The sequence below is a fragment of the Thamnophis sirtalis genome, unplaced genomic scaffold (assembly GCF_051295495.1).
Source record: "Thamnophis sirtalis isolate CommonGarterSnake01/CBP01778 unplaced genomic scaffold, rThaSir2_p1.2 scaffold_4, whole genome shotgun sequence".
NCBI classification, from domain to species: Eukaryota; Metazoa; Chordata; class Lepidosauria; order Squamata; family Natricidae; genus Thamnophis; species Thamnophis sirtalis.
Genome location: NW_028261384.1, coordinates 34756749 through 34777666, shown reverse-complemented (window position 1 = coordinate 34777666; position 20918 = coordinate 34756749). Strand labels below are relative to the sequence as shown.

The following is a 20918-nucleotide window of genomic DNA, read 5'->3' as shown; positions in this document are numbered from 1 at the left end:
ATCAACTTCTAAAAAATTATAAGCTTAAAGAATTATTGATTTTATGTACACATAAACAAGTGTAGTTTTATTTCTGTCAGTACACGGATAACACAGTTGATAATAAGAATTTTGCAACCAAAAGCAGTTTTTTAGTGTAAACAGATATAAGAACCTATAGATTATTATCTGACAAAATATCAGACAAAAATGATGGATATTATGGGACATCTGAACACTTTGTTATTTGATTAGAGAAGCACTCAATCATAATAGAGCTGAAGGTCATAATCAACCTATTTACAATTGCAGGATAAATCTTAAAGAAAACAGAAGGAAAACAGGAAGGCAGACAATGCCTTCATGATGTAAGGAAACAAAAACCCAATTAATTTAAAAAAAAGGTATGTTCTTGGCCCCTAAATATTTTTTCCACCAAGACTACTTGCACTTAAATCTAAGGAGGACTTCAAGATAACATAACATAACAAAACATAAATGTTGCTTGGTATGATATTTTTATATTTTCATCTGAATTTTAATTGTAACCCACCTCAGACTGAATCATTAGAATACTCAAGCTTACTTACCTCCTCTGCTGCAGCTTCTGATAATAGGCCTTCTTTCTGAGCACAAGTCACATGGAAATAAGCTCTACACATTCCAGCATCACAGCTAATGCAAACCCCAGTTCTTGCAAAACGAGGATCTTCACAGAAGCTACATTCCTGCCGCAGATCAGTGAGAGAAAGCAATGGAATAAATACTAGAAAAACAGACCTCAAGTACTAACTATAGGTAATTATTTAACCATGATAATTGAGACCAGAATTTCCTTTGCTGAGTAACACAGTTGTAAAGTGCAATGTCACATAACTTCGCTGCTTAAAGACACAATCATAGCAATCCCCACTGCCATTATTAATAAAATCCCACCAGTCATTAAATAAACACCCTGATTTAAGTCGTTCCCAGCTAGTGGTTCCCAGCCCTGAGACTTGTTAACTCTCTCACCCAACTATCTCTTTTCATATCTGCTACTTTAGCTATCCTTGTCGGGCTTCCCAGGTACACCAGATAGGAAATATTAGCAGTTGAGCTAATTCTAATTTATTATAACAGAATCTTGCAAGTCCGACCATGTGCATCTCTTGCTGTCTCTTTTACAATCTGAAAAGTCAGGAAAGATTCCTTCTGAGTCTCTATTTTTCTATTATGCAGTTATGGGCTACGTATTCCCTTATCTGATTGTTCTGGGAGCACCTCTCTCCTTCCCGATCTTTCAGAGTTATTTCCACATACCATTATATCCTGCAAATGACACTCCTTGGCAGTAGAGGCAGCACTGGGGCCAAAAAGACATCTAGGGTCTTGATCAGTCTCACCAGATACCACTGTCTCTGGATTTCTACTTCAGTCTTACTGCTGCTGCCAGGGAGTGAACCTCAAGCCTGCTGCATGTCATCCTAGTGCATGGAGCAACCACCCTGCTGTGCACAACTTACCTTTACTTGTCTTCCTCCTGCTTCTGATAAGATGCACTCAGTCTGGCTTTATGTAAAAGCCTCTAACACCTTCCAAAACATGACAGCAGCGCACATGAATTGGTGAAAGGCATAAGCAACCTGACAAAGAATGTCTGGTGCGGCCAGGAGCTGTCCTGCAGAGGGCCAAGCCAGGCACTCCTCATCAGCAGTGGGAGGAAAACAGCAAATGTCATCTAGAGAGAGCAGCATCTGTAGAGCATATGGATAGCTGGGGCTTTGCACTGTGGTGGCTGACCATGGTGCCAGATCTGAGATGACACTCCTTGGTATTGGTGGCACTGGAATCAATGTAGATGCCCAGAGGTGGCGGTAGCATGATGAGACTGTTCAAGGCCCTGAGCCTCTACTTCAGCCTTAATATCATAAATGTTGAGGAATTCTGTTGTTCAGGGCAGCCAAATGGACAGAGGTGGGTATAGCTGAAGCATCCCTATAGTTATACACTATACTGCCAAAAGTATTCGCTCACAACTGCTTCTGTTATGTGGATGGGTAAGCGAATACTTTTGGCAATATAGTGTAAGTATAGGCAATCTATACAGGTGAATGGTTGTCAAGCAAGAACCACCTATACTTGGAGTGTACTTTAAAATATCTCTACTGCTTTCAAAATGTACTTTTAAAGAATCCAAACTTATACAAGATAAATAATAAACAATAAAATGGAGAAATAAGCAAACAGCACAAATGATAGGACATTCAAATTAAAATAGATCCCCCCCCTCTACTTTCAACAGAAAAATTCACATAAATTATTCTAAATTTCTGAAATAAAATTGAATTAGATTTGGATATTTGATTTCCTACCTCACTTTTAATACAATTCCAATAAAGATAACATAATGCATATGAAATAAACAGAGGCATAGAATCAAGATCACGTGAAGTACTAGTACCATTTTATAAAACTAGTAAGACCACACCAACCAATTTGGGTCACCATACCATAAAAAAGATGTTGAAACCTTGGGAAAATTTAAGAGAAGAGCAACTAAGGCTTGGAGACTAAAACATATGAAGAAGAACTGCAGGATTTGGGTTTGGCTAGTCTAAAGAAAAGAAGAATTAGGGTGACATGATAGCAGTAGTCCACTATTTGAGGGGCTGCCACAAAGAAAGAAGGGTAAAATTATTCTACAAAGCATCAGATGGCAAGACAAAAAACAGTATTTCGAAACTAACCAAAGAGAGAAGCAACCTGGAATTAAGGAGAAACTTCCTAACAGTGAGAATAATTAATCAGTGGAATAGCTAGCCTTCAGAAATCATAGGCACTCCATCACTGGAGGTTTTTAAGAATAGACTAGACAGTCACTTATCTGAAATAATATATTGAAGGTTCTCCTGCTTGAGAAGGAGGGTGGACAAGAAGACCTCCAAGTTTCCTTCCAGCTCTGCTCTGCTCTAGTCTATTATATATAACAATATATGAGATCATAATAACAATGAACAATAATTACATTGTTTCTTATCTCCATAAATAAATATGGTTCATAATAACTAAATAAATATTGATCTACATTTTGAATACTTGGTTGCAATGAATAGAAACAAACAAAATAAATAAATACACAATAGCAGTCTACATGTTAGTAAAATATATCTCTTGTGATATTACCTTTGCACCATACTTGGAATAGTTCATTTCTGTAAGTGTTACTGGTCGCAATTTGTCTATATCTCCAAATGCCACTCCGGGAACATATAGTGCACAAACAATATGGACCCATCTATAACAAAAATGACATTGTGCATTTTATTACATTTGTTTTCAACTGAAAACTGTAAAAGGAAAGAGACATATATTGAAATATCAGTTTCTTTACCTCTGAATAATAAAAGATGGAAAATAAAATGTTGCATTGATCCAATTGATAACTGTATCTTTTACAAATCTGGAGTATTAGCACAAGAATATGTTTTAAATGACAATTAATGAAGTTGAAGCATTTTACATACCCTTCTTGAATTTCTTAGGTTAAAATAAAGTTATATTTCCACATGCCTTTGAAAACACCCTATATTACAAACTTCTGTATAGATACTTGGAATATGTGCAGATAAGAATTCACAGAATTTCTGTATTTCTCTCATCCTACAAAAACATCTTAGCATAAAAGAAAATAACTTGCAATTCATCAATGCATTAGAAATATAGAAGCCCATTAATAACCTAGTAAGCAAAATATACTGTAATTGGTACAAATAAGTAAATAATCAATGCCATTGCTGTTAAATCTCTAAAAGAAGATCTTTCATTAATGGAACATCCTGGCCAAGAAGGCCCTTTATTCCATTTCTTTACTATGCCCAGATTATACTGTTGAAATGTAAAGGGTAGGCTGCAATCCTAGGGCAAGTATATACCATAAAAGGCCCTCCTTCAAATATTGAAATCTTCTTTAACATTTCCCTAAGTTGCAACTTCCAAATTGTTTTTTTTTAGAATAGCCCTATGAAAATTCCATTGTGATAACCAGCACTGGCAATTGTCAAAATATTCTGACTGGGTATTATTTGCTTAGCAGCCTCCACTAAACAGGAAACCTTATGACTTCAAATGAATAGTAAAAGCACACCCATCAAGAAGATTATCCTTTGTGTCTAATAAGTGTGATCTGTTGGCAGCATCTAAAAAATAGATACATATTGTAAAATCATGAAACAATTGTATCCAAGAACACTCTATGCAAGTTTGCATATTTTAAATCAGATTTTGTTAATATGCACCTAGCAGAATTGAAAATAATTTCAATCTACGCATAATTTCTTACATCCACAATTATTTTTGCCATGTTACAACTTCTCATTTTAATATGTTTTCTATGAAAAAAAATGTGGAAATATAGAGCAATTATTTTCAGAAAACATTTGTGCAAAAACAAAATGTTAACGCATGTATTTTTTTTGAAGATCATGAGGTCTTTTCAATTTTTTAAAATTCCCACTGAAGTATTACAAAGGAAAACCAGTTGTGGGAAATAGAGAGAAATAATAGGCCACTTTCACATTATCTTCAATTAGTTTAAAAGGCAAGGGTTTGGCTGGAGATTTTGATAGAATGTTTTAATGCAACCTCACCATTGCACCCTGAGGAGTTCAATATAAAGATACACATCTTCAACCACAGCTGCTTCTCAATTTAATTTGCAGTTTTTTCATGCTCCACTGGTGTATTAAATGCTGCTGCGCTTTGTAGGAGTTTATCTATGATAAACCCAACAGCTGGCTGCTTGCTTCATAGTGACCTTCTCAAAATGTTTTAGTACATGTCACACAAGTACTGTAGTATTACAGATTTAAACTGCCATTTCAGAATGATTGGCACACAAGTGTCTCATTTCCTCAACCACCTATGTGTGAACTCCATCCTGAATCTTTATTAAAATACACAGAAGTCAGTCAAGTTCACAGCTGAGGCAGCTTCAGCTGCTTTTAATACTATTGCCTAAATGTTTTCCTGCTCATTTATTTAGCTGCACATGTTTGAGAACCTTGTAATTAAGACAAATTGGGTAATCAAAGAAGAATAATCTTTCGTGTTACTTCCCCATCTATTTTGCTCAGAGCAAAGATGACAGATGTTGGTGATTGGAAAGGAAAAAAAGAAACAAACAAAATAAAGACAATAGTCTTATTTTGGTTATAGCAAAACAGAAGATTTTATCCTGTCCCAACCATTCATAAAATTAAGGAACACATTTAAAAAGAGATGTATTTAATATTAACTATTTAATGGAATATCACTTCATATTAAAAAGAGAATTATAAAACAAATAGTTTAATAATCAGACAAATTTAAGTCAGAAAAAAATGTACAATTTATCATACAACCACCCTTTGAGGTCATAGGCTCAAGAATATTTTAAGTGAGCAACTTTGGGGCTCCCCATTATGTAATAGTACTGTCTATTGTAGATACCCTTTTCAACCTTGAAGAACATGTTTTTATAACCTATACAATGCTCAATAGTGTAGGATAAAAAAAATATTTCTTTCCTTTTCCTTTCCATCTTCCTGAGATCTTCTCCACTGCTTCAGATCAGAACCTGTGTGTTTGATCATCACTACTTAATGGCTGTTGACAAACCTTTATTACGGGTCATCAATCCAGCATAACCATTTCATTTATTCACCCAACTGAAAATTCATTCTATAGTCAAATTAGATCCACTGAAAAGAAATCATATTTATTATATTTTAATTTATAAATTAATATATTTTACATATCGGGAGTTGATTTTCTTATCTATTGGCATACAAAGAAGGAACTTTACTTGTGTTAGCTCTGCCTGGATTCCAAATTGATAAGCAACAAAATCTTAACTTGTATCTGCCCTTCTCTAATATTCTAATTTAAAAGAATATTTTATTCCACAATTCAGCAAGATACTACCTCACTAATTTTTCTGGATCCACCACCCTTCAACATGGATGTTGCAAAGAATGTTGCATCATTTATTGCAAATTGTTTCCTTGTTTAAAATTTGGGTGGGTTTTTTTTACATATAGTTGGCTGCAAAAATCCTGACAACCAGGTCTATGTCTTAGCAATCTCAAAATGCTAGCTCTGTGCTACTGATATCTTTCTCCATCACCTCATTTCAACTTCAGACTTCCAAATGCATATTATTCAGCTTCTTCCAGATGAAGCAATGATGATATCAATCAACTGGATAAGATCCTAAACATTCATACTGCTTTCAGATCATTTAAAAAAGATTATTCATACCGGAAAAGCTTTAAATGATTGTAAAGTAGCTTACAAAATAGATTGCTTTTTTTATACTTATCTACATACATATTCCCATATACTTTTTCAAAAGAGAAAATTGATAATTATATAAGCTGCAAATGTCAAAATTGTAAAATTAGCCTTTCAACCCCATCATTAAAATTGCAATTTAGGGACTGGTTTCTGGTGTTAAACCATTTTCAATACAGTTCATCAAATTAAATATTCAAATGCAAAAATGTCACTTTAAAACAACAGTAAATTCGTGAATTACTTTGTATTTCTGAGCCTCCTGTTTCAATATATTTAGATATCTCTGAATAGAAATGGAACTATGTGTTATTTCATTGTTAGAAAATGTGGCTGAGTTTCAGAGGGTTTCTTTGTTGCCGAAGTAATAAAACTGATTAAGACTGAAAGCAACAGAATAGTATTTGGCAAGTTGTTAATGTCCAGCCCAGCCAAACATTCTTGCACCTTGAATAGATGGATGGCAATCTATAGTTCGTTCAACAGCTTTTAATACTGAAGTAGTATTTTTATTTATTTTAAGGCTAAAAACTGTGAAAGACTGATTTGATGCTAAGCATCGCTTTCATTTCTAAGCTTTTCCTAAGACCCCCTAAGACCCCTTCAATGTATCCAATGTTACTTTTTTTCCTATTCTGCATTATTAAGTTAAATTTAAGGGTTCGTTGAGATAAAAGATTAAATTTAAATGTTTTATCAAGACCACACCCACCAATATTGGGAGTAGTGTATAGATATAGAATAAACCCCACTCCTTTCTAGCACTGGTGTATCTACTTTGATAATGAAACATCTGCCAAAAAAACAAACAAACCCCAAGCTCAGAGCACCATGGACCATGCATATATTATTGAGAAATTTCAAGTCCTAGGCAATAATTCCTGCACAGAATATGGACTTAAATTTAAATAATTTCATTATTTCAGAGAGTATTATGATTTTAGGAATGTTATGTATGCTATGGATAGTCCATAAATGTTATTTTGGGAAGCCCTTGATTCCGAAGACCTGCTAAGGGAATCTGGGCATTTTCTAAGCTGTAGTTTAAATATTGGAAAGAAACAAGTTAATAGCATTTTCCAAATTAGACATAAGGATGAATAGTTGTCATGCCTTATTGATAATTATGAATGTTCTATACCAAAATTTAATAGTAGAGTGCAAAATTCAAGAAAAAAGCTTAAAAGGGCTGGTTGTAACTTAATTGCTTTTGGTTTAATATATACATTTATATGGTTTTGAGAATAGTAATATGATTTAAAGATCTCAATCTGCTTTTGAATTAATACAAAAAGTTGGAATTAATATTTAAACACCTATGGATTTACCAGACATGTATAAAAAAAGATTACTATTCCTCATTAACAAATATTTACAATTCTGGACTGAAACGCATTTACTCTGTCCTATTGAACTGGCAGAATATTAATGCAATGAAAAGACTAATCAATATTACTCTATGTACTCTCATTTTAATGTATGCTTCAAAACTCAGCTTTTAAAATATACTTTGGTTTTTGCTTCGTTCTGCTTATTATTTGCTTTATTTATTTCTTTTTTCACTTCTTTGCATTTATTAGATCAACTTATTAATAAAAGCACAAAAACCAATTTAATTTTCAGAGACCTTATTGTAACTAACCTGCCAGCATCTGTCTCCTTAAAGATTCCATCTTGATTGGGACAAAGTTCACAGCTTGGAGAGACACCGCATTTGCAAGCATCACAAAACCATGGCTCAGTGGAATTTTCTGAAGCAGAGCTCATAATGGAATCACTTTCACCATCAACACCATAACAACCTGCAAACAAGGGAAATATATAGATATTAAAGAAAGAAAGATATTATCATGTGCTCAAGCACTAAATTTAAGCAGAAAAAACAAGGAACAGGAGGACATGGTTACTATGGATTCTGAGTTGAGTTCAGTTGAGTTTATTGGTTTTGTATGCCGCCCACTCCCGAAGGACTCCGGGCGGCTCACAATAAACAAGGGAGGGAATAAATAAGACAATACAAACAATTTTAAAATCCACAACAGTCACAATTAAGTCGGGGCTGGGTGCTTTAACAGTGGAACAGCCAGGACTTAGTAGCTTTACGGAAGGCCGGGAGGGTAATAAGGGTCCGGATCTCCACTGGGAGCTCGTTCCAGAGGGCTGGAGCAGCAACAGAGAAGGCTCTCCCCCGGGGGGTCGCCAGCCGGCATTGGCTGGCAGATGGAACCCAGAGAAGGCCAAGCCTGTGTGATCGAATTGGTCTTTGGGAGGTAATTGGCTGATTATATTGATATTGAAACAATGTGTGTGTGTGTGTGTGTGTGTGTGTGTGTGTGTGTGTGTGTGTATACATGCATGCATACATGCATACATACATACATATATACATAATAAGTAAATAATACATGTCAGAATGACAGGCTATGTCAAAGAATTCAATTTCTAGTAGGAAAAGTCTGTATTTTCTTGTCTTTCACAAGAAAACAAACAAAAAAAGGATTTTTTTAAAACATCTGCAGAAGCCTCTATACCAGTGATGGCAAACCTTTTTGGCACTGAGTGCCCAAACTGGAATGTGTGTGGGCTAGAGTGCTGGAAACCTGAAGACCAGCTGGCCAATGTGCATACACATGCCAGTCACCTGGTCTTTGGGTTTATGGCATGTGCATGCACACCAGCCAACTGGTCTTTGGTTTTCCGGTGCTCCAGCGCATGTGAAGACCAGCTGGCTGGCATGCCAGAAATCAGAAGAGCAGCTGGCAACTACACTTTAGCTGCCACCTCTGTCACGCGAGCCATAGGTTCGACATCTCGGCCCTATACACTTTTAAGTTTCCTATAATTATGCTGATTCCAAGAAAAAGAAAACACTTTTGTTGACTTGTATATTTGATTGTATTGAGTTTATTGATTTGTATGCCGCCCACTCCCGAAGGACTCCGGGCAATATAATTGTATAATTACCTATCAACCAAAAAGAAAATTCAGGATAAAAATATTTTAAAACAAGGAGTATTTCAAGTCATTATAAGAATGGTTAAGTAGCATATTAAGCACTGCTTAATAACAATGTCACAGTGTACATAATCCTGAAGAAAAGGAAAAGAAATTTTATAAGAATACGAACAAGGATGACTTTTGAATAATGCTTGCAAAATAAATTAATATTTAGGATATTTTACAGTATGTAAATAATAATATTACAGTAAACAAAGTGTGTGTGTGTGTGTGTGTGTGTGTGTGTGTGTGTGTGTGTATGTATTGTATTTTTCAGAGTATAAGATGCACCTTTTTCCCTCAAAAAAGAGGCTGAGAATCTGGGTGCATCTTATACTCTGAAAAATACAGCATTGTTTGCCTCCTGATACCCCGCCCCCTTGATCAAAATAGCTGTGCATAGCCTTTAGGAGGCTTCCAGAATGCTCCTGGGGGCTGGGGAGGATAGAAATGAGGAGAAAAAATGGGCTGTATTTTTTGCTCACCTTTGATGTTTAATGTGTTGATGTTTAATAAATTTATAGGCCGCCCAATCCCGAAGGACCCCCCCCCCAGCTCCCAGCAACACTCTACAAGTCTTCTAAACACTATGCATGCCTCTTTTTTTTGACAAAAAATGGGCCCATTTTCATGAAAAACGGGCAATTTTTGGGAGGTCTGCATATTGCAAAAACTTTTTTTTAAAAAAATTGCCTCTTCAAAATCTTGGGGCGTATTACACTCCGATGCATCTAATACTCTGAAAAAAAATGATATGTATGTATCTATGTATGTATGTATGAATGCATGCATGTATGTATACACATACATACACACATTCACACATACACACAGAGTATAAATATATAAAATACACAGTAACTATTCAATTGCAGATAAATGAATCAACTGCATCTCTAAGTCAAAATACAAAAGGTATTTTTTTAGACCTTTTGTGATCAGGAAAATGGATGCAGGTGGAGATGCTCTGGTCCAGTATCACAATTTAGTTTGGAGGATTTTTTGTTTAAAGACAGCTATAAAAACATTTATGTAATTTCATTTTTAAAAATTGAATATTGCAAAGGAACATTTATAAAAAAGCACTTTAAAATGATTACATTTCTTGTCCACGACTGATCAATATTTTCTAAAAGCACTATTAATATATTGCTAGTCAAACACTTAGTATTTTTTCACATTGAGATCTAATAAAAAAACTATTATGAACAAAACAAGAATCTATATATTACAGAAACTATGCCCAGCCTATTGTATGAAGAGGATTTTAATATAAGACATGCTTTCCATCTTTCATGCTTATTTTTCTATTATTAACAATTTAATGTATAACTGTTGGAATAAATGGTACCTATAAATGTATATTGGAGAACAAACCAGCATCAGAAATCAGTACTATCAGGCATTGCCACAGGCCTATTGCTAACTCCAAAATTTAGGAATTATTATTTAGCTGGGGCTATGAAAGATGGAAAGTTGGGCTAATTATATTTTGCATAAAGGAGAAACCAGGGCTCTTATACCACACAGTGGGGCAAAAAAGTATTTAGTCAGCCACCAATTGTGCAAGTTCTTCCACTTAAAAAAGATGAGAGAGGCCTGTAATTGACATCAACTAGACCTCAACTATGAGAGACAAAATGAGAAAACAAATCCAGACAATCACATTGTCTGATTTGGAACAATTTTTTTTGCAAATTATGATGGAAAATAAGTATTTGGTCACCTACAAACAAGCAAGATTTCTGGCTCTCATAGACCTGTAACTTCTTGTTTAAGAGGCCCCTCTGTCCTCCACTCATTACCTGTATTAATGGCACCTGTTTGAACTTGTTAGCAGTATAAAAGACACCTGTCCACAACCTCAAAGAGTCACACTCTAAACTCCACTATGGTGAAGACCAAAGAGCTGTCGAAGGACACCAGAAACAAAATTGTAAACCTGCACCAGGCTGGGAAGACTGAATATGCAATAGGCAAGCAGCTTGGTGTGAAGAAATCAACTGTGGGAGCAATAATTAGAAAATGGAAGACATACAAGACCACTGATAATCTCTTTCGATCTGGGGCTCCATGCAAGATCTTACCCTGTGGGGTCAAAATGATAACAAGAACCGTGAGCAAAAATCCCTGAACCACACGGGGGGACCTAGTGAATGACCTGCAGAGAGCTGGAACCAACATAACAAAGGCTACCATCAGTAACACACTGGGACTCAGATCCTGCAGTGCCAGACGTGTCCCCCTGCTTAATCCAGTACATGTCCGGGCCCGTCTGAAGTTTGCTAGAGAGCATTTGGATGATCCAGAAGAGGATTGGGAGAATGTCATATGGTCAGATGAAACCAAAGTAGAACTGTTTGGTAGAAACACAACTTGTTGTGTTTGGAGGAGAGAGAATGCTGGGTTGCATCCAAAGAACACCATACCTACTGTGAAGCACGGGGGTAGCAACATCATGCTTAGGGGCTGTTTCTCTGCAAAGGGACCAGGACGACTGATCCATGTACAGGAAAGAAGGAATGGAGCCATGTATTGTGAGATTTTGAGTGCAAACCTCTTTCCATCAGCAAGGGCATTGAAGATGAAACGTGGCTGGGTCTTTCAGCAGGACAATGATCCCAAACACATCGCCCGGGTAACGAAGGAGTGACTTCGTAAGAAGCATTTCAAGGTCCTGAAGTGGCCTAGCCAGTCTCCAGATCTCAACCCCATAGAAAACCTTTGGAAAGAGTTGAAAGTCCGTGTTGCTCAGCGACAGCCCCAAAACATCACTGCTCTAGAGGAGATCGGCATGGAGGAATGGGCCAACATACCAGCAACAGTGTGTGCCAACCTTGTGAAGACTTATAGACGTTTGACCTCTGTCATTGCCAACAAAGGATATATAACAAAGTATTGAGATGAACTTTTGATATTGACCAAATACTTATTTTCCACCATAATTTGCAAATAAATTCTTTCCAAATCAGACAATGTGATTGTCTGGATTTGTTTTCTCATTTTGTCTCTCATAGTTGAGGTCTACCTATGATATCAATTACAGGCCTCTCTCATCTTTTTAAGTGGGAGAACTTGCACAATTGGTGGCTGACTAAATACTTTTTTGCTCCACTGTAACTTAGTTGCCACTTTCTTATCATGCCTATTTATGGTCCTAAAGAAATTTCTCCTAATTTACTTAAATGAATCATATTTCAAGCATAGTTTATGAGGTGAGACAAAATAATATTGAGGTTGGATTGATTAGTTAAATCTTAGTTTCAATTATTTTCAATGAAATTAAATATGTATACAACAGGTGTATTGTTCTGCTCAACCAATCATTCTGGTGGAATTTCATGGCATTTTACAGTATCTTTCAATTAATTTCAATAAGAATACATAACTGCAAAGCAGAGCTCCTCAACTGAAAAATAAGCATACCTACTACTAACATTTAATACTTATTTAATAACATTTAACCACAACAAAACTGGTTCTTTTTCTGAAACAAAGGATCCTGCTCAATTTTTTTAAAAAAAAATTCTATTCAAAACTCAAAAAGTGGAGGTGGAAAGAAATATACAGAATACAAGCAACTTGTTTAAAACAGGAACTGAGACTGTTGACTTGCTGTAGTAACTTGCTATCACTAAGTAACATGATTGTAACATGTAATGTTACATGACTCCATCAACTTACATTGGCATTAGCGCCAGTTCCAGTTGCTGTTGTTAAGTGAATTTCATATAGTCATTAAGCGCAGCATCATATGATCACCATTTGTGACCTCTCCATTGATTTTGCTTGTTGGAAGTCAGAATTGAAGGTTACAAATGGTGATCACATGATTATGGGACACTGCAGCCATAATTGTGAACTGGTTGCCAAACGCCGGGAATTGTAATCTCATCATTATGGGAATACTGTGAAGGCTGTAACCACATGGAGCAGTCATGAACCATTTTATTCAGTCCCACTGAAATTTCAAATGATTGCTGAATAAATTGGTATTAAGCTAGGACAACCTGTATTACACACCAATCAATATGACCAATAATCAGTTGGTAACGCATGTATTTCTGATTAGTTCTTCATTTCTGTATATAAAAAAGCAAGAAACAATCAGTTAAAGAAACACTTGTCATTGGATTTAAAAAGACACTTCTTTTCAAACTTCAAGGTATTAGCCCTACAATACCATAAATCTTTAGCAATATCATTTTAATACTACATTATTCAATAGGATATACATACCCATGAGTTGTTAATTACATTATAAAATCCATTTATTTAACCTACTCATAAACAAACTTGCTCAATACTATTAAAAGAACAGCAATGCTTCATTACTCACAGTAAGTTGAAGACATGATAGAATTACCTTCGTGTACTGTTATTCCACAATTGTCACACTGAATTATTTCATCAGCATCTTCACTATTATCTCCAAGGCAAACGCAACAAATCATAATATGGTCCATTTTCTGGGAGCTCCAATTTTGAGATTTTTCAAGAATCAGAGAGTCCTAGTAATAAAAAATGTAAATACTTTAGTTACATTAGAAAAGATATTAAGGGGACTCATACTTCACTTGTGTTTGCATTAAAACTAGTTATATAATTATACCGTAGTTGACCAATTTTATTGTTCAATCCTTTTATTTCACTGTTGTGTAATGTTACATGGGAATGTGGTAAATAAGTGAATGACATATCAATTATAATTATTTTGCTCCCAAATAACTCTTACCCTTGTAATTTTCGTGCTCACCCTTCTCCATTACACTAAGAGAAGATTGAAGAATTAATAGGTTTAACAATATATTCTGTGCTGATAGGAGATTGTCCATTCTAAGACAGAGTGATTGCAGATACAGAGACTTTTGCAGATGCCCTAAAAGTAATAAAGGCAGCCAGTTTCTAGGAACTGAACAAACTGGATGAATAAAAAGGGAGAGCTAGCAATTTGGTAACAGAATTTAAGGGGAACTTCCTAATAAATGTACTCGTTAAATTTAACATTATGTACTCATTCAACTAATTTAACAGTTTGAGGATGGAATAAAAATCTTTTTCATAGTGGCTTAAAAAGCAAAAAATAAACATGCATGGCTCTATAGTTGTGGACTAAAATGTTTTCAAGGGTTGTGTTCTGAACTGAAATTACATAGTATTTTTCTGCAACAATGGCAAGTTTGTAGAGGTATTTGGAAAGAAAAAAAACATAAAAATAGAGTAGTAACTGTCCACACTTCATCTCATAAGAGAGAATGTAAATGATGAAAATGTATTAGCTCAAATAAATGGGATGCTGCAACAATTGCTGAGAAATGAAATGATTCTCCCTAAGAAAAAAATATTAAAATGAAACAGGCCCAACAAACAAGAATGACAGCTACAAAGAAGACCTAGAGACCACATTCTATGCCACTGGAATTCAGGAATAGCTTTGAAACCCTCAGACAAAAAAAAAAAAGAGCCTCAGCCTTCATGGAAAGAAAAAAGGCATTGCTGAACAGAAGACACAAAAATGGTTCCCTAAAAGCAGAAATGCCCCTGCAAGAGGACTTAGAAAATAATCATGCTACTAGCTGACTCATTATTATAAACAGAAGTAAATGTGTGGTAATCAAAGTGATTGATTCATTAAATGTATTGTTTGTCAGAAATACAGATTATAAATGGGACAAGAAAAATTCTAAGACTTATCAAGTCCACTGACAATTATCCCTTTTTGTTAGTCCACACAACTTAGTGTCTCAGATGCCTTTCATCCATTGTTATTACTACAATAGAAGAACAGGAAGAGAAAGACTAGTACTGTAGAGATAGTGGCTTGCAAGTGACAGTCAAGTGAGATTTGTGAGATTTCTGACATTTGGAGTGAGTTATGTATCATTAAAGGGCACAAGATGGGTTGCAATTCAGAAGATTGGTAAAATGTGGTCACTGAAGCATGGAGTGTTTGATCAGAAGAGCTTTAAACTGAAACTGAAGAAAGTGTGTGTCTGTGTGTGAGTGTGTATGTGTGTATGTGTGTTATTATTTATTTGGGAAATCCCAGGAGAATGGACATCATCCATATCTCTGAGGCATACTATTCCAGAGGGCAAGGGCCACAACGAAAAAGGTATGCTTCCTCTACCTCAAAAGATGACAACAACGAAAACCACGAAGTAAATTCTTTTTATATCGATACCTACATTCAATTTTGGACACTACAGGATAAAGTGGGAATACTACTGTAAATGGATATAAGTATTAACAAATCCATAAATAATATTGGCTCATAAGTTGCATGTTCTTCATTAGCTATACCCCAATGCCAGCAAACGTCAGTATAGAAAGACAAATATAATTTGCAAGATCTAATCAGAATTTGGTTGGATGATTTAGAAATTGAAAATAGGAGCAAAAGAAAGAGAGAAAGAATGTCAGTGCATGTTGAAAATAAACATAACAAATCTAAACAAATAAATTTGGCAATGTTATAAGTGGTATTTCAGTTAAAATAAGTAGGTTTTTATTGGTTTTATTACAATTTCTTCTCCAGGTGGAGCTGTTTTCTAAAAATAAAGAACAGCACTTAAATATAGCCATGATAATAAATATAACTAACTTGATGTAATACCTTCATGTTTCCAAGAAACATTCTTCCTAACAACATTCTCTCTTAGAGCTAAAGGAAGGCATAATAAAATAAGCAAATTTTGACTTTATACTCACTGATAGAAAATATTTAGTTACAACATTAGAGAAAGTGAGAATAAAGTCCTGGAATATTTTATTTAATGCTGACTGTGGTTTAAATGCATTAGGAAATCTGTATTTTTTTAAAAAAAACTCATAGCAGTAATAGAATTGTGAGGTAAGAAAAAAACTAATGGAAAAGAAATTCAAGATAATAACAACATTTATTTTAAAAAGTACAACTGCAAGCAACATCAATGAAGACAAAACAAAAGACAAAAGAATCCAAAGCCATTGCACTAAAAACTTAGTGAAGATGACAACAAAATAAAGGCCATGTAAAGGACCTGGAAAACAAGAGAGATAATAAATAAAAATATATGTACAAATATCCCGGAACAGAAGAAATGTCAGAAAGACTAAGGTCAAAAATGAGATGAGATTACAAAGAATGCTCACAACATTTAAGGTTTTTTCCCCAAACATTTCAAAATAAAAAGAATGTAGATAGCAAGATGCTAACAGGAAACACTGAAAAAACACATCTTAATTCTTGTTTTGGCACTGTCTTAAAAGACCATATGTTTTCCACCATATGTGTTCTGTGAAAAACAGACCTAAGGGCCTTGGTTGAAGGTTGAAACTGACAGAATAAGATCAAAGAACAGCTATTTACTCTAAATGATTTTCAACTTCCCACATCAGATATCGTATTTTTCAGAGGATAGGGCGTACCTTTTTTCCTCAAAAAAGAGGCTGAAAATCTGAAAATGTATACAGCATTTTTTGCCTCCCGAAATCCTGCCCCTTCACCAAAATGGCCGTGCATACCCTTATGGAGGCTTTCAGGGAGCTCCTGGGGGGCTGGGGAGGCCAGAAATGAGCATAAATTGGGCTGTTTTGCTCCCCCCCAGCCCCCAGCAGCACTCTATAAGCATCTATAAGGCTATGCATGCAATATTTTTGACAAAAAACAGGCCATTTTTTGCTCATTTTTGGGGAGCCCACCCACAGGAGCACTCTGCAAGCCCATCTAAGGCTATTTTTGCCTCTCTTTTTTTGAAAAAAAAAAAGGCCAATTTTTGTGAAAAATGCTGCATATTGTCAGCAATTTCCTTCTCCAGCACATGGATAAATGCACCTGGAAACATCTACCTACCTACCTATTCTCTCTCTCCCTACCTACTATATTTGTCTCTCTCTCTCTCTACCTACTGTCTCTCTCCCTACGTATCTGTATTTCTCTCCCCCTCTTCTATCTACCGATGTACCTACCTACTCTCTCTCTCTCCCTCTCTCCCTATCTACTGTATTTCTCTCTCCCCCTTCTATCTACCGACGTACCTACCTACTCTCTCTCCCTACCTACTTACTGTATTTCTGTTTCTCTCCCTCTCTATCCCTCTATCTACCTAACTACTCTCTCTCTCCCTACTTATCTACTGTATTTCTCTCTCTCTCTCTTTCTATTTCTCTCTATCCCTCTACCTACTTTCTCTCTCTCTCTCCCTACGTACCTACTATATTTTCCTCCCTCTCTATTTCTCTCTCTCTCTTTACCTACCTACCTACTCTCTCTCCCTACCTACTTACTGTATTTCTCTCTTTCTCTCCCTCTCTATCCCTCTATCTACCTACCTACTCTCTCTCTCCCTACTTTACTGTATTTCTCTCTCCCCCTTCTATCTACCGATGTACCTACCTACTCTCTCCCTCTCCCTCTCTCCCTATCTACTATATTTCTCTCTCCCCCTTCTATCTACCAATGTACCTACCTACTCTCTCTCCCCCCTCTCCCTATCTACTCTATTTCTCTCTCTCTCTTTCTATTTCTCTCTATCCCTCTACCTACCTTCTCTCTCTCTCCCTACCTACTATATTTTCCTCCCTCTCTATTTCTCTCTCTCTCTCTCCCCCTTTACCTACCTACCTACTCTTTCTCCCTACCTACTTACTGTATTTCTCTCTCTTTCTCTCCCTCTCTATCCCTCTATCTGCCTACCTACTTTTTTAAAAAATTGCCTCTTCAAAACCTTGGTGCGTCTTATACTCTGGTGCTTCTTATACTCCGAAAAATACAGTAAGCTGTATCAAAAGTACTGATTAAGAACTAAAATACCACCTAAACCTTTATGTATTATATTTTAGATAGTTTGAGAAATCCTTGAAAACTATTTTAAGTACTTGAAGTCAGGAAATAGTGCCTTCATCTTTAAAAGGGAACTAGAGAGAGATACAGAAAGATTACTGGCAAGGGATCTAGAGTATGCCATTTCAAGTAGATGTTCGAAAGCAGCTCCTGGAAATAAAAACAATATGACAATGGCACCAATTACATAAAATAGCAATGGTTGACTTTGGATATAAGTTGAATAGCCATTTGTTGGGGGAGGTTGCTTGAATTTGGAGTCCTACATTGAGCATAGATCAGTGGTGGGTTCTGGATTCCGTTCCAACCGGTATGGTTGGAATGGCCCCAGAGTCACCCACATGCACACATGCGCACATGATGCGCACATGCGTTGTAGCATTAAATGATGCTTCTGCAAGTCTCCGCAATGCTCCAGCTGCTTGGTGGAGCATCGTGCAGGCACTCTACATGCCATGTCCCAGTGCGTAAACGGCAAAAGCTTAAAGCACAGATAAGGAGCATGGGCGGGCGGGTGGACCTTCCGGAGCACCGTACCAGAACAGTACCCGGTGCTCTGGGCAGGATCTGGTACACCCATACTGGGGTGTACCGTTTGCAACCCACCACTGACATAGATTGAACTGAATATTTCTGTCAACTCCATGACTCTATTCATTCTCATACTGTACCTAGCAATATTTTCCTTTCACTATTTGTCATATATTCAACACAGGACCAAGAGATCTACAGCAAATAATTCAACTATCTTTTTAGTTGGGTATCAGAGTTGGGTATCAAATTACTTTTTGTCACATTTTTGCTCTGCTTTTTTTGCCAGGATCCCCCCACCCTTTTTAAATCCTTCCTTCCTTTCTTCCTTCCTTTTTTCTGAAGTTTCATGTAAACACAGCTAGGCATACAGATATCTCTGAGCCTATATTACTCCAACACACTTTAATACCATGGGCGAAGCAAAGAATGTACTTTGTGCAAAATATTAAAGTATGGGAGTATGGAAAGTATTAAGGTATTAAAACCGTTGTTGAAATTTAGCAGCACATAGAGTAACACAGTACTAAAATGTTAAGTGTTTTAAAACAATAAAATATTTTCAAGCAATGTAGATAGGATTCCAAGAACCACTAACCTAAAGGAATCTTTAGGTTTTTACTTATTGTATTTTCCCCAAATGGCAGCCCTATGGTATACTAATTTTAAAACTTAGAACATTGTAAAATTGGCAATATCATAGAAAAGCCAAGTGTCCAGAGAAAAAAGTCATAAAATATCCCAATTACGGACAAGTTTTAAGAATACTTAACTACTATTCCAATTAAATTCCAATTAATAAATCATACAGTGACAAAAACTTACCTAAGAGTAAATTCTCATTAATCATAACTAACTTTATATTAATATATCAATTATGTGATTAACTCGGGTTCTATCACAATATTATTTCTATCTTTAAAGTATCCACAGTTTTTCTATGATTTTCCAATTCACAGCAATTCTAAAATTTGTATTAGTAACATTCTTCTCTAATATTCAGTAATATTTTCCTAGGCTGATCAATTTTCTCACTAATATCAGTAGAAGGTCATTTCATAGTTATGTTATATTCAGCTGGACAATTTCATGGTCACTATCAGCAAACAATCAACCAAATCTTACAGGCGCACAGGGCAAATATACCAGTAATTAATTTTAAAACTGTAGTAAGCCCAGCTTTTATATTTGAAACACATGGTTCCTAGAAAATTTTAAGCAACATAAGTCACTCTACAAATACATTTACTCCAAGAAAACCCCACAATTTCAGTGAAGCTTACTACTAAATAAGATATTATCAATTTCAGCCATAATTAACTTCTTACTATATTATTTAGGATTAACCCATTATAGAACCACCAAAAAATCCTTTCATATTCTACAATTGTCAAATAAAAGTATTAAGAATTTGTATTGATTTTTTCTTTCACAAATTGTTGAGAACATATAATTTAATTACATCAAGGATAATTATTCTTTTATGATATACTGACATTTCTTATGCTCAAAAAACAGCAAGGTAATAAAGATTTATGTAGAAACAAAAACAAAACAAAAGTCAGATTACTTCTAATTAAATATTCCTTAAAATATTTATCAACTCTTAAATTGCAAATTTAACTAAAATAACACACACACACGAAGTATCAGACCATAACAACAACAAAAAGGAAATATAATGATGCAGAATATTCACAGACTAATCAAAAAGTAATGGCAGAAGAAATGAAGAGACCCAATAATTGAATGAAGGAGAACGAATACAGGTCAGAAATATCTCAGTTTTTTAGTAAATCATTTGTTAGAAATCATTAATAAAGTATCAGGAATCAATCAAGATTTCAACACTTCAGGAAATGAGCACAAGCATTCCGCTACCATTGAAGCTCCCTTAAATCCAAATGAATATAATGGCTGAAAAGGCTAGAACCTGAATAGAAGTACTTCCAAACTGCTTTTAATCAGACTCATTTCAAACCAAATCACTTGTAATATTTGAGATTGAAATTATTAAGGATTTTCATATGAAAGACTTAAAATTACTGGTTCTGTTATTTTGAAGCATGATGGCATCATAGTCAGCTTTACATATGTGAATCCTTAAGCATCTTAGATAAGATGTGCTACAGATTTTACAAATACTTTGTTTTCTACAGAAAAACTTAATATTAAGCACAGAGACCCAGTTGATTTCAGTGGATTAACTACTTATTTCGGAATTGTGAAAAACAAAATATCCACTTTTGATAATTACAATTTTATAACTTTGTAT

The 20918-nt window shown here is 35.3% G+C and overlaps 1 protein-coding gene across 4 annotated transcripts in view; it reads right to left on the bottom strand.

The window, feature by feature from the left end:
* The window catches only part of PHF14 (PHD finger protein 14), a 155988-nt gene that overhangs the window by 116338 nt on the left and 18732 nt on the right, over window positions 1-20918 (bottom strand). For all 4 annotated transcript variants that reach the window (XM_014072283.2, XM_014072285.2, XM_014072286.2 and 1 more), the window contains exons 4-7: window positions 13655-13799; window positions 7934-8093; window positions 3145-3256; window positions 570-707 (exon numbers count right to left, since the gene is read on the bottom strand). In XM_014072283.2, coding sequence (XP_013927758.2) covers window positions 570-707; window positions 3145-3256; window positions 7934-8093; window positions 13655-13799 — 555 coding nt within the window. The remainder of the gene's footprint in view (window positions 1-569; window positions 708-3144; window positions 3257-7933; window positions 8094-13654; window positions 13800-20918) is intronic.